A 14,241-nucleotide genomic window follows, 5' to 3' on the forward strand; every position below is an offset into this window, starting at 1 on the left:
GCGCCACCATGCCTAGCTAATTTTTGTATTTTTAGTACAGACAGGGTTTCACCATGTTGGCCAGGCTGGTCTTGAACTCCTGACCTCAGGTGATTCACCCACCTCAGCCTCCCAAAGTGCTGGGATTACAGGTGTGAGCCACCATGCCTGGCCTGGGATTCATTCTTTTAGATCATAAATTCCAGGAGACGAGGAAAAACAGGTCCTTTATATATTAGTTTATAGTTTTCCCAGTAAAGATTAAGTGATAATAGAAAAAGTTATTTTCAAGTAAATATGCAAACTTTAACTTTTTAAAGTCGTAAAATGTCTCAATTATACAGAAAAGTCATAGAAATAAAATAACAGATACTTTATCACTGAGATTATCAGCAAATACATGTTTCTGAGATACTCTTCTGAGAGTGGGCAAAGCTTGTTCTATGATTTTCTTAAATTATTTATTGAGCAATAATTATTTTTTAAACTTGTGGTGAAATATGCATAACATATAGCTTACCATTTTTTAATGTACAGTTCAGTGGAATTAAGTACATTCACATTGCTGTGTAATCACCACCACCATCCACCTCCAGAATTTTTTTATCTTTACAAAATGAAAGTCCATGCCCATTAAACACTAACTTCTCATGAATATTGATTGCTTAAAGGAAGATGTTTGTTGGCTGGTGTAGACCAGATGCGGGTATAACTGGAAGACATTTAAAAAAATCTGTTCATGGGGTTAGTTGTTTTTAGACTGTCTGCAAGTATTGCCAGTTTAAGAATGGGAGAATTTGACACTTGGTTAGTGAAGAGTCAGAATTACTGGGCCCCTTTGAGTGGTGTAGATACAGGTCTTTCCGTAAGACTGTTGGGGATTTAATGCTGTGAATACAGATGTTGGGGGCGTTAACTGCAATTTACTACACTCCTTACAGATACAGGATGCTCTTTATAGAAATAAGGATTAGGCTGGATGCAGTGGCTCACATCTGTAATTCCAGCACTTTGAGAGACTGAGGCGGGCGGATCATTTGAGGTCAGGAGTTCAAAACCCTGTCTCTACTGAAAATACAAAAATTAGCCAGGAATGGTGGTGCAAATCTGAGATTCCAGTGCTCGGGAGGCTGAGGCAGGAAAATTGCTTGAACCCAGGAATCGGAGGTTGCAGTGAGCCGAGATCGCACCATCACATTCCAGCCTAGGCATCACAGTGGGACTCCGTCTCAAAAAGACCAAACAAACAAACAGAAAAAAAATCTATATGAGTATATGAGTATAGATTCAAAGAAAAATGTCTGAAAGGATGGGATTATTTCTTGATGGTGGATTTCAAGTGATTTTTACTTCCTCCTTTGCTCTTTTCTATATTACTGAAGTATTTTACAATGAGCATATGTTATTTATATTTCTGGAAAATACTTCCCCATTTGGGGCCATGAATTCCTCATCTGTAAAATAAGAGTAGAGTAAATTAGATTAAGAGTTTGCATCCTGAGCTGTGGGGGTGTCTTGGAGCCCTTCGAGAATGGGCTGAGTGGCCGGGCCTTTCAGTTGTCTGTTTCTCCTCTAATGCTGATTTCATTTGAAGGAGGGGTTTGACAGGTAAAAATGGCTGAGTCACCGAGTAGATGGCATGTAGCATTATTTTTAGTTCTGAGATTCTGAGAATCTCGTTTTTGCCCACTAAGAGCTTAGAAAAGTGTATACAAGGGTGATTTTCAAGATAGTTGATAAAAGGTAGTGCCATTGGTCAGAAAATGCTGGCTGGAGTAGGCACCTGAAGGCCTCCTGCTGTCAGAAGATAGCCTTTGATTTAGGACTGCACTGTGTAGGGTGCAGATCCTTGGGACAATGCCTGTTTATCAGCTGATTCAGGGGCAGCTCTATTGTAGCCATCAGTTCAGCCACACAGCCCTGCATGTGTGGCACCTAAGGATTAGATGCTTAGTTCTGCACATAATTAAGTGGATTAGTGATATCTAACGAAAGTGAAAAAGGAAGTAAATTCTACCCTGGGAATATTCTAAGATACTGTCCTTCCTTTGTTCCCTTTGTTCCCCGCCATTCCTACTCAGAATATAAAACAGAAGAAACTTTTCCCTCCTCAAGATTAACATCCCTAACCGTGCTGTTCTCCCACCTCTTGTTTCAATTGTGTTTCAGGTCGTCATGTTGGCAATGTACAACTTGTCTCTAGAAGGAAGTGGACGTCAAGGTTATTTCAGGTGGAAAGAAGATATCTGCGCTTTTATTGAGAAACATTGGACTTTTTTACTAGGGAACAGGTAATGTGTTTTTAAAAAATCTTATACTTGAAGGAATATGTAAAGAATGAAGTATACAAGATTTGAGACTGCCTAACGTAGCCTTGTTAGAGATTTATTTTAATTTTTTTGAGACAGAATCTCCCTCTGTCACCCAGGCTGGAGTACAGTGGCGCGATCATAGCTCACTGCATCCTCAACCTCCTGGGCTCAAGTAATCCTCCTGCGTCAGCCTCCTGAGAAGCTGGGATTACAGGTGTGCACCAACATGCCTGGCTTATTTATTTATTTATTTATTTATTTATTTATTTATTTTTTGAGGAGCGTCTTGCTCTATCCCCCAGGCTGGAGTGCAGTGGCGTGATCTTGGCTCCCTGCAACCTCCACCTCCCGGGTTCAAGCAATTCTTCTGCCTTAGCCTCCTGAGTAGCGGGATTACAGACACCTGCCACCATGCCTGGCTAATTTTTGTATTTTTAGTAGAGACGGGGTTTCACCATGTTGGCCAGGCTGTTCTTGAACTCCTGACTACAGGTGATCCGTCTGCCTCGGCCTCCCAAAGTGCTGGGATTACAGGCATGAGCCACTGCTCCCGGCCTTATTTTTTAATTTTTTTGTAGAGACGGGGGTCTCATGTTGTCTCAGGCTGGTCTCGAACTCCTGGGCTCAAACAGCTTTCCTGCCTCAGCCTTCCAGAGTGCTAGGATTATGGGTATGAGCCACTGTTCCTGACCTTGTTAGGTGTTTACTTGTGGCAATTACAAAGAATTTTTGAATTCCAAAGAATGTTTTTACTTTTTTAAGATTGAAAAAACAAAAAAGAAAACTTGGCCAGGCATGGTGGCTCACGCTTGTAATCCCAGCACTATGGGAGGCCGAGGCAGATGGATCACCTCTAGTCAGGAGTTCAAGACCAGCCTGGCCAACATGGTGAAACCTCATCTCTACTAAAATACAAAAATTAGCTGGGCGTGGTGGCAGGCAACTATAATTCCAGCTACTCAGGAGGCTGAGGCAGGAGAATCGCTTGAACCCAGGAGGTGGAGGTTGCAGTGAGCCAAGATCGTTCCATTGCACTCCAGCCTGGGCAACAGAGTGAGACTCCATCTAAAAAAAAAAAAAGAAAAAAAAAAGAAAGTGTTTATTTCAACTGAACATGACATTTTTTGAAGAAATTCTTAGAATGTTAGAAAATAAGAATTGTATTACATGAGACTCAAGAGTTGGATAAGTCAATATTTCACTTGAGGAGATAGGGTTATTACATTCTTTTAAGCTGTGTTGGTGGGGCATGCCTGTTGTCCCAGCTACTCAGGAGACCAAGGTTGGTGGATCACTTGAGCCCAGGAGTTTGAGGCCAGCCTGGACAGTATAGTGAGACTCCCATCTCTTAAAAAACACCAACCAGGCCAGGCCCGGTAGTTCATGCCTGTAATCCCAGCATTTTGGGAGGCCGAGGTGGACGGATCACCTGAGGTCAGGAGTTTGAGACCAGCCTGGCCAACATGGTGAAACCCCATCTCTACTAAAAATACAAAAATTAGCTGGGCATGCTGGCGGGCCCGTAATCCCAGCTACTCGGGAGGCTGAGGCAGGAGAATCGCTTGAACCTGGGAGGCGGAGGTTGCAGTGAGCTGAGATGGTGCCACTTTACTCCAGCCTAGGTGACTGCACGAGACTCCGTCTCAAACAAACAAGCAAACAAAAAAACCCAAAACACAGCAGTGCCTTCTAGGAAGACAAGAGAGGAAAAATAAGGCAATTACTGACTGTATGTATTTAGGTTGCCCTTTTTTTGAGATGGAATCTCCCTCTGTCGCCCTGGCTGGAGTGCAGTGGCGCAATCTTGGCTCACTGCAATCTCTGCCTCCCGGGTTCACGCCATTCTGCTGCCTCAGCCTCCCGAGTAGCTGGGACTACAGGCGCCCACCACTATGCCCGGCTAATTTTTTGTATTTTTTGTAGAGACAGGATTTCACCATGTTAGCCAGGATGCTCTCGATCTCCTGACCTCGTGATCTGCCGCCTCAGCCTCCTAAAGTGTTGGGACTACAGGCGTGAGCCATCACGCCTGGTCGTTAATAGAGTTTTGTGTTACTAATATTTGTTTTGTTAACTCAGTAGACACTTTTTTATATGTTTGACTATTTTTCATAGTGCTTAGCAAAGTCTGGGCACATCTGTGTATGGCTTGTTCATTAGTCACTGTGTTTACCATTGCACTTTGAGTTTGCTGCTGTGTGCTCACCTCAGTGGCTGCTTTTGGTTCATTAGACTCGGGGATGCTGATGCACAGACCTTGCGACCATGTATTTTCACTAAAGGTCCACGTGGACCTGACAAGACTTTTATTGCTCTTGGGTACTTGTGAGTTTGCTACCACATTGGTGAATTTTTGTTTGAGATTCTGATTGTTAGTTGTTGTCTGAAGTCCTGTGTGAGATTCATGAATCTTACATAATGAGATTAGTTTAGACATGACAAAGTCTCTGACCGCTTCAGGTCAGGGCAGGGAGTTCATGCTTTTCCTCACTTGGGGCTCACTGCAGCCTCTGTTTCTTCCAACGCTGAGGAATCACAGCTTTGCTTGTGTTACTGAGATGCGGGAGGGCGGTCAGAAGGAGGGTGACCTTCTGCAGGCTGCTGTGAGAAAATGGAATAGACTCCCTACATTTTTACAAAAGGGGTTATTTTGGTTCTTGAGCTATATAGTGGTGCTAAGAAAAGGATCGACACTATAACTGGTTCTTTCTCATAAGGAAATCTGTTGTTTTAGTTTAATGATATAGCACTATTTATGGAACTTAATGCACCCCATTTATAAGGGATAAGAAAGGGAAAAAACTGATAGAATTGGATCTTGGAATGTTTTCATGATCTTCGAGTGCTGTTCTATTTAGTGGGTTATCTCCTGGAAGAAATTGGATTTAGATTGCCTGTTTTTAAGGATATTGCTGGAGTTTAACAGAAGTTGTTTAGTTGCTTCATTTGTTCATTTCTAGAGCATGTTTTGAGAGGAATCAGCTGAGCCTTATTTCTTTTTTTTTTTTTTTTTTTTGAGACGGAGTCTTGCTCTGTCACCCAGGCTGGAGTGCAGTGGCCGGATCTCAGCTCACTGCAAGCTCCTCCTCTCGGGTTCACGCCATTCTCCTGCCTCAGCCTCCCAAGTAGCTGGGACTACAGGCACCCGCCACTTCGCCCGGCTAGTTTTTTGTATTTTTTTTAGTAGAGACAGGGTTTCACTGTGTTAGCCAGGATGGTCTCGATCTCCTGACCTCGTGATCCGCCCGTCTTGGCCTCCCAAAGTGCTGGGATTACAGGCTTGAGCCACCGCGCCCGGCCTTATTTCTTTTTAACATGCCAGTGAAAGGCATTAATTACTCTCCAATTTCTGTGTAGTGTAACTGTTATCTAGTGTGTTGGCCATATTGGTATATCACCGGATTTATTAATTTGATCTTCCTATTTAAATCAAGTCACTTAAAAAAATACATTAATTTTAAAAGAAACTTATCATGGTAAGTGGGAAACCTATATAAATTATCATAAATAGAATGTAACAATAAAAAATAAAACTGCTGTTAAATTGTAGCTGGATCCCATGACGCATAATGGCAAGCCATGGCTTTCTTTTCCAGTCAAAAAGGGAGGCTACAAGTGTTAATGAGCATTTAAAGCAGTAAACGTCTCTTGATCTAACCAGAAGAAGCAAAAGAGAATTAGAAACCACTCTATGATTCTTGCCACCCGGTTTCATGCTACAGTGCTGCTCTTCACTTTGGGAACTCCACTTGAAACATCAGTGATTGGAAAATCCCCTGAAGCCACTACCCCTGGGTAGTTACCACTTGCTCAGATATCTCTGTGTATGTTAACAAGATTACCATACCCCAGAGAAGCTGTTTATAAAGAGCATTTATGTTTAAGGTACACTTTTTTTCATAGCTACTAAAGATTTTCATTCTGCTATCCATAGGACATATTTTATTTATTTGTGTATTTACTTACTTACTTATTTTTTTGAGACGGAGTCCTGCTCTGTCATCCAGGCTGGAGTGCAGTGGCGCGATCTCAGCTCACTGCAGCCTCCACCTCCCAGGTTCAAGCAATTCTCCCATCTCAGCCTGCGGAGACGGTACTACAGGCACACCCGACCATGCCCAACTAATTTTTGTATTTTTAGTAGGGACAGGGTTTCACCATATTGGTCAGCCTGGTCTTGAACTCCTCACTTTAGGTGATCCCCCCGCCTGCCACCCAAAGTGCTGAGATTACAGGCATGAACCACTGTACCTGGCCAGGACATACTTTAAATTCTTAAAAATTATAACCATTTCTTATTTGTCACAAGATCTAGGAGAATAGTATTCAGTGTAATGAAGTTCTAAATTTTCTTTCAGATGTTTACAGGTTTTTCTTTTATGTCTTTAATATGTTATTAACGTTTAAATGTAGAAAGGTGTTTTTTTTTAGTGCTAACCTAAATAATTTTCTGTACCATTGTAGAAACAAGTTAGAAAGTATATGAAAACTTAATTATTACTAAATAATTGCCTAATATTTGTTCATTTAATCTGCTTTTAGTCCTAGCCTTGAATTCTTCGAGAAAGTATAGTTTTGATTAGTGAAGAATAGCTTGAATATTTTCTTCTAGTACCATATTTTACTGATTTTAAGATACATAATTTTGCAAATTTTGACATCTCTGACAGCTAGATACATCTTAAGGTTACTGATATGTCATAATTTAATTGGTAGTTAGCTCTTATTTGTACATAAAATGGTGTATCTTAAAGTTAATGGATCTTAGAATTGATGAAATATGATAGAACGCATTTGTAGTATCTATTCTTCAATCAACTTTATGAGGAGGATTCTGGGAAGGTGGCAGATATGAAGCATCTGCCTTTCTGCCTAGACAGCAGTTGCACTGGCAGAGTCAGACTGATGGAACTATTTTGGAACTCTGGAGTCTAATAAAGGCTTGCAGTTTCCAAGGGAAGGCATAGACAGTAGATTGTGGTTAATACCGGTCAATTTTAGTTCTTAATGCAGTAGCAACTACCCATCCGCCTTCTCTAGCCACTAGGGAGAAAACTGTGTGTGTGTTCCTGTAGTGGCTTACACACAGCTTGTAGCATCCAGGGTGGGCAAAAATAAGCCTGTTTTCCAAATATTGGGTATTTGTGCTCTGATCACTGATTGCTGCTTCTAATCATAGAGGGGCAAAGAGATGGCAGCCATTGTTATAGCTCCCCCCATTGCAAAAATGGGTAAAGGAATTTAATAGACATTCCTTCAAAGATATAAAAATGGCCAATGAACACATCAAAAGCTGCTCAACATCATTAATCATTAGGGAAACACAAATCAAATCTATTAACACGATACCACCTCACGCCTCTTAGGATGACAATTATCAAAAAAAAAAACAAACAAAAAAAAAACCCAGAAAATAACAACCGTGGGCGAGAATGTGGAGAAATGGGAACTCTTTTGCAGTGTTAGTGGGAATATAAAATTGTACAATCATTGTGGAAAACGGTGTGGTATTTCCTCAAATAGTTAAAAATATAATGATCATATGATCTGGCAATTTCACTTCTGGGTATATACTCAAAAGGATTGAAAGCAGGGTCTCAGAGATACTTATATCTCCATGTTTTTAGCAGCATTATTCACAATAACTGAGATGTGGAACCAACCCAAGTGTCCATCAGTAGATGAATGGATAAGTCAAATGTGGCATATAGACACAGTAGATATCATTCAGTCTTAAAAAGGAAGGACATTCTGGCACATGCTGCAATGTAGATGAACCCTGAGGACATTATGCTGTGTGAAACAAACCAATCACAAGAAAACATACTGTGTGATTTCACTTATCTGAGATACTTAGGGTAGTGAAAATCTCAGATACAGAAAGTAGAACGGTGGTTGTCAGCACTGGGTGGGGAGGGTGGAATTGGGAGTTGTTTAACGGTTGTAGAGTTTCAGTTTTGCCCTTTGAAAAGCGTTCTGAAGGTGGATGGTGGTGGTGATTGTGCCATATAAATGTACTTAATACCACTGAACTCTACTCTTAAAAATTAAGATAGTAAATGTTATGTATATTTTACCACAATAATAATTTCGGGGGAAAACTATTTAGGCCATTCATAAATACTGTGTTTATATATGTCCTGGCAATAAATTTATTCCATTTTATACAAATATTTTGTTATGTGTCTGTGCTGTGATTTAGCTGGCTCTATTAGTTTGCTAATGATGCTGTAACACAAACTGGATGGCTTAAACAACAGAAATGTATTCCAGTTCTAGAGGCTGGAAATCTGAAATCCAGGTGTTGATAGGGTTGGTTCCTTTTGAAGGCTGTGAGGGAGGGAATGTTCTATGCCTCTCCCTAGCTTCTGTGCCACAGGCCTTCCTTGGCTTGTAGATGACATTCTCCCTGTGTCTTCATGCATCTTCCCTCTCTACACATCTGTCTCTCTGTCCAAGTTTCCCCTTTGTATAAGGTCACCAGTCATATTGGATTAGTGTTCAACTTCATGACCTCCTGATCACTGTTTGCACGTAAGGTCACATTCACAAGTACTGGGACTTCAACATCTTTTGGGAGAACACAATTAAATCTGTAACACTGGACAATAACTTTATAAAGATTTATAGTGTTTCCAGTTTTTGTGTGTTTAAGTTAGCCTTGTGGGGAATATTCTTGTATATATATCCTTTGTGTTTTTATGATTAGAAGTAGATTTGTGAGGTCAGAGGATACACACAATTTTGCTGTACATTATGAAAGTAACCTCCAGAAAGTATATGCCTGTTTATAGTCCCACTGTCAGTGTACAAGTACGCACCCATTTTCCACACACTAAATAACACATTGGTTTTTAAAATCTTTTGAGTCTGTCAATCTTTTTATTGTTTTTGTTTGAGATAGGGTTTCATCCTGTCACCCAGGCTGGAGTGCTGTGGCACAATCATGGCTCACTGCAGCCTTGACCCCCCAGGCACAAGTGATCCTCCCACCTCAGCCTCCCAAGTAGCTGGGACCACAGGCACATGCCATCACACCCAGCTAATTTTTGATTTTTTTTTGTAGAAATGAGGTCTTACTATGTTTGCCAAACTTTTATTTATTGCAATGAAAACAGTGAAAATTTACCATCTTAACCAGTTCTAAGTTCAGTAGTGTTAAGTATATTCACATATTTGAATATAGATTCACAGATGGCCAGAACTCTTCTCAGCTTGCAGATCTGAAACTCTATGCCTATTAAATAACTCTCCATTCTCCCCTCCCTACAGCTCTAGGCAGTCACCTTTCTACTTTCTGTTTCTATGATTTTGACTACTCTAAATACTTCATATATGCAGAACCATACAGTATTTGTCTTTTTGGGACTGGCTTATTTCACTTAGCATAATGTCCTCAAGGGTTATCCACATTGCAGCATATGACAGGATTTCCTTTATTTTTAAGACTGAATAATATTCTATTGTATGTGTTTATGTTACATTTTGTATTAGGGTTTGGAAAGATTAGAAAAAGATAAGAATGTAGGATAGGTACTTTGGGACCAAAAGGTTGGGGGTTTCATTCTCTCCATCTCAGACAGTGCTTTTTTTGAGACCAAGTTTTGTTCTTGTTGCCCAGGCTAGAGTGCAGTGGCACAGTCTTGGCTCACTGCAACCTCCACCTCTCAGGTTCAAAGATTCTCCTGCCTCACCCTCCCAAGTAGCTGGAATTACAGGCATGTGCCATAACACCTGACTAATTTTGTATTTTTACTAGAGACGGGGTTTCACCACGTCAGCCAAGCTGGTCTCGAACTCCTGACCTCAGGTGATCCACCTGCCTTGGCCTCCCAAAGTGCTGGGATTACAGGCGTGAGCTACCATGCCCGGCCTCAGATAGTGCTTATGCCTACTGTATCTTAGCTTATTTATTTTCTGTGTTTTCTATTAATAATACATCTCTGTTCCTCAGAATGCTTTTCCTTTGCCTTCCCAGCATTATCTTCAAACTGTTAGACTGGTCTTCTTGTGAAAGATTGTCTTTTAGGATTTTTGGCATTCGATTTATGTTTTCAAGGTGGAAATAGAACAGTTGCCTTAAAAGAATTTTCAACAGGGAACCCCGAATAGTTGACATTTTGTACATTTTGGTTATTTTGTCGTGCAGTAGGTGCTTGTGGAACATGCCACATAGTTTTGTTACCAGTCTAGTGCTTCAAGGCAGATGGGATCAGATTGAGAAATGTGTGCGACTTCTCGGGTAAAATCAGCTGTTTACTGGAGCCAGTGATTAACTTCTATCACAAAATACCCAGGCTTGGAGTTACACTTTTTGTATGGTTTATTCTTGGGAGCTGTGCTTAATTCACATAAAAAAGCAACTTAATTAAAATTAGCCTGTAGAATTCCATAATCGTGGTGATTGTGATGAGAAGTATTTTACATGCTTTGTTTGAATTATTTCGTTTAATCCTCCTAGCAACCCTATGAGGTAAGTTCTATTATCCTGGTTTTACAGATGAACAAACCGAGGGTGCTAGAAGTTGGTAGTGCCAGGGTTTGAAGCAGGTGGACTCCAGAGCCTCTCTCCTGCCTCTCGTGCTCTGCTCCTTCAGTAGCTGGAGGTGCCATTGCATGTTGCAGGCCGGGAGTCACAGTATACACAGACTGTCTTTTCTGTATAATGAGCAAATTGAAGTGCCAATCATTTTCAAATTCTTGGACTCTTTAGGAAAAAGACGTCCACCTGGTGGAGCACCGTGGCAGGTTGCCTCAGCGTGGGAAGTCCCATGTACTTCCGTTCAGGTGCTCAGGAATTTGGAGAGCCGGGATGGTGGAAACTTGTTCATAACAAGCCCCCAACGATGAAACCTGAAGGAGAGAAGTTGTCTGCCTCTACTTTGAAAATAAAAGGTACTGTTGTGAGAACAGTACAAAAGATGCTAGTCAGACCAGAGCCAAGCGGGTGTGAGTCCAGGAGACACTCCTGCTTCCACTGGGCATGGCTTGCAGGCCTCTCTGGAACTACTCTGCTTAATACTTCTGTGATGATACTTGTGTGTGTGCTAGAAATAAATGCCACATAAAAACATTTTATCACTTCCTAATCAAGCTGTCATTTCTATAAATTTCCCAGGGTATCTGAAAGGTTCAATGTTTTCCATCTGGTTTTTGTTTTCAAACTTCTCACAAAGGTGAAAAGATGTTTTAAAATTCCCTTAATAAATAACATGATGAATTCCCATGTACCTTCCACCTCACTTTGACATTAACTCCTGACAGTCTCATTTTATCTAAATCCTCAATACTTTCCCCCAACCTTCCCCATTCTTACTATTGGATTATATAGAAACAAATCCCAGGAATCAATATTTCATTTCTAAATATCTTAGACTATCTCTAAGAGATCAGGATTCTTTCCTTTTTGCAGCCTGACCATAATGCCATTTTCATATTTAAAAAGATGTTAAGAGTAACTTCTTACTATCACATATTGATCTGGTTTTATGATCTAAAAAGTTTTTAATGAGCTTTTAAATTTTTATATTTATTTGTTTGCTTGTTTGTTTATTTATTTATTTGAGATAGAGTCTTATTCTGTCGCCCAGGCTGGAGTGCAGTGGTGCAATCTTGGCGCACTGTAACCTCTCCCTCTTAGGTTCAAATGATTTTCGTGCCTTAGCTTCCCAAATAACATGCCACCATGCCCAGCTAATTTTTTAAAAATTTTTATTAGAGACATCTTTTGCCATGTTGGCCAGGTTGGTCTCGAACTCCTGACCTCAGGCTATCCACCTGCCTTGGCCTCACAAAGTACTGGGATTACAGGGTGAGCCACCGGACCAGACTGATGAGCTTTAATATAATTGGGAAGAAAATCAAATAGTACTTAAGGGTGTAAAGTATGAAAGTTCCCCCTCCTGCCTATTGCCTGCAATTTCATTTCCCAGAGTAACCACTGTTGTCTTTTGTGAATTCTTTCAGAAATGATCTCTGCAGATTTAAGCATTTTCTTACTTTTTAAAAAAAGTAAAATGGACTCATACTATATGAGTTTTCCATTTTTGCCACACTTACCAGTGTGTCTTGGACATCTTTCCGTGACAGTACATGTAGATTTACCCTATTTTATTTCATTACATCCATTATATAATTATGTGATAATTTGTTAAACCATTCTCCTGTTGATGGACATCTTGGTTGTTTCCACCTTTTTGTTGTTTTATTTATTTATTTTTTAATTAAAACATTTAAAAAATAATAAGATAGGGTCTCACTATGTTTCCTGGGCTGGTCTTGAACTGTTGGGCTCAAGTGATCCTCTCTCCTCTGCCTCCAAAAATGTTGGGATTACAGGCGTGAGCCATCACGCCTGACCTATTATTACTTTAAACAGTGCTACAATTCTACAAATTTGTGTACATGTGAAAATGTGATAAATTCCTGGAAACAGAGTTCCTACATCAAAGGGCATATTCATTCGAAATTTTAATCAGGATTGCCAAATTACCCTCCAAGAAACTGTAATAAGGCCGGGCGTGGTGGCTCATGCCTGTAATCCCAGTACTTTGGGAGGCCGAGGTGGGTGGATCATCTGAGGTCAGGAGTTCAAGACCAGCCTGGCCAACATGATGAAAGCCCATCTGTACAGAAATACAAAAATGAGCCGGGCGTGGTGGTGCATGCCTGTAATCCCAGCTTCTCAGGAGGCTGAGGCAGGAGAATTGCTTGAACCCGGGAGGCAGAGGTTGCAGTGAGCCGAGATCACACCACTACATTCCAGCCTGGGCAACAGAGCAAGACCCTGTCCCCCCGCAAAGAAAAGTGCCCATTGAAATGCCCATAAAAATGCCCATTTCCCCATACATTTACTGAGCTTTATCAAACTTTTTTTTTGGCTCACTGCAGCCACCACCTCCTGGGCTCAAGATCTGTCCACCTCAGCCTCCCAAAGTGCTGGGATTAAGAGGCATGCACCACCATGCCTGGCTAAACTTTTAATGTTTACCAGTTCCAGTAGGTGAAAGACAGTATTTATTTGTTTAAATTTGCAGTATAACTTCTTTTTTCTCAAGAGATATCTAAGTCTTTTTTAGTTAGGGCATTCATTGAACATTTCTCTTTCTTGAACATGATACTATGCATAATGATAAATTAGCAAAGGAAACTAAAGTTGAGTAGTTATTTTAAAATTTAGGTATGGGTTGAGCAATCCAAATCTGAAAATCCAAAATCAAAAACACTCCAAAATCTAAAACTTTTTGAGCACCGACATAATGTTAAAAGGAAATGCTCATTTGGAGCATTTCAGATTTTGGATTTCTGGGTTTGGGATACTTAGGCTGTAAGTATAATGCAAATATTCAAAAATCCGAAAACATCTGAAATCCAAAACATGCTTGTGCCCAAGCATTTCAGATGAAGGATACTCAGCCTGTATTTATTCTTTCCTAGCAGCCTCAAAACCAACTTTAGATCCCATCATTACTGTTGAGGGACTTAGAAAACGAGCAAGTCGGAATCCTGTGGAATCTGCCATGGAATTAAAAGAGAAAAGATCTCGAACTCAGGAAGCAAAAGACATTAGAAGAGCCCAGAAGGAGGCCGCTGGCTTTCTTGACAGGAGCACGTCTTCTACCCCTGTAAAATTCATAAGCCGAGGCCGCAGGCCAGATGTGATTCTGGAAAAAGGCGAAGTGATTGACTTTTCCTCCTTGAGCTCCTCTGACCGCACCCCGCTGACAAGCCCATCTCCTTCTCCTTCTCTGGATTTCTCTGCTCCCGGGACACCTGCCTCTCATTCTGCCACGCCTAGCTTGCTTTCAGAAGCAGATCTGATTCCAGATGTGATGCCCCCACAAGCCTTGTTTCATGGTAAGACTTTAGTTGCTTTGGTCTTTTATTTTGGGTATGGGCCATGGTATAAATATACAAGTTTTCACCCTGTGGGCTGTGTGCTCTGCATTTC

The 14,241-nt window shown here is 40.9% G+C and overlaps 1 protein-coding gene across 1 annotated transcript in view; it reads left to right on the plus strand.

Annotated features, from left to right (window-relative positions):
• CSRP2BP (CSRP2 binding protein) overlaps positions 1-14,241 on the plus strand; it is a 57,343-nt gene that overhangs the window by 18,003 nt on the left and 25,099 nt on the right. Inside the window, exons 3-5 of the mRNA XM_011979492.1 lie at positions 2,149-2,270; positions 11,005-11,186; positions 13,728-14,147. Coding sequence (XP_011834882.1) covers positions 2,149-2,270; positions 11,005-11,186; positions 13,728-14,147 — 724 coding nt within the window. The remainder of the gene's footprint in view (positions 1-2,148; positions 2,271-11,004; positions 11,187-13,727; positions 14,148-14,241) is intronic.

Source organism: Mandrillus leucophaeus, unplaced genomic scaffold, assembly GCF_000951045.1.
Source record: "Mandrillus leucophaeus isolate KB7577 unplaced genomic scaffold, Mleu.le_1.0 Scaffold202, whole genome shotgun sequence".
Lineage (NCBI taxonomy): Eukaryota > Metazoa > Chordata > Mammalia > Primates > Cercopithecidae > Mandrillus > Mandrillus leucophaeus.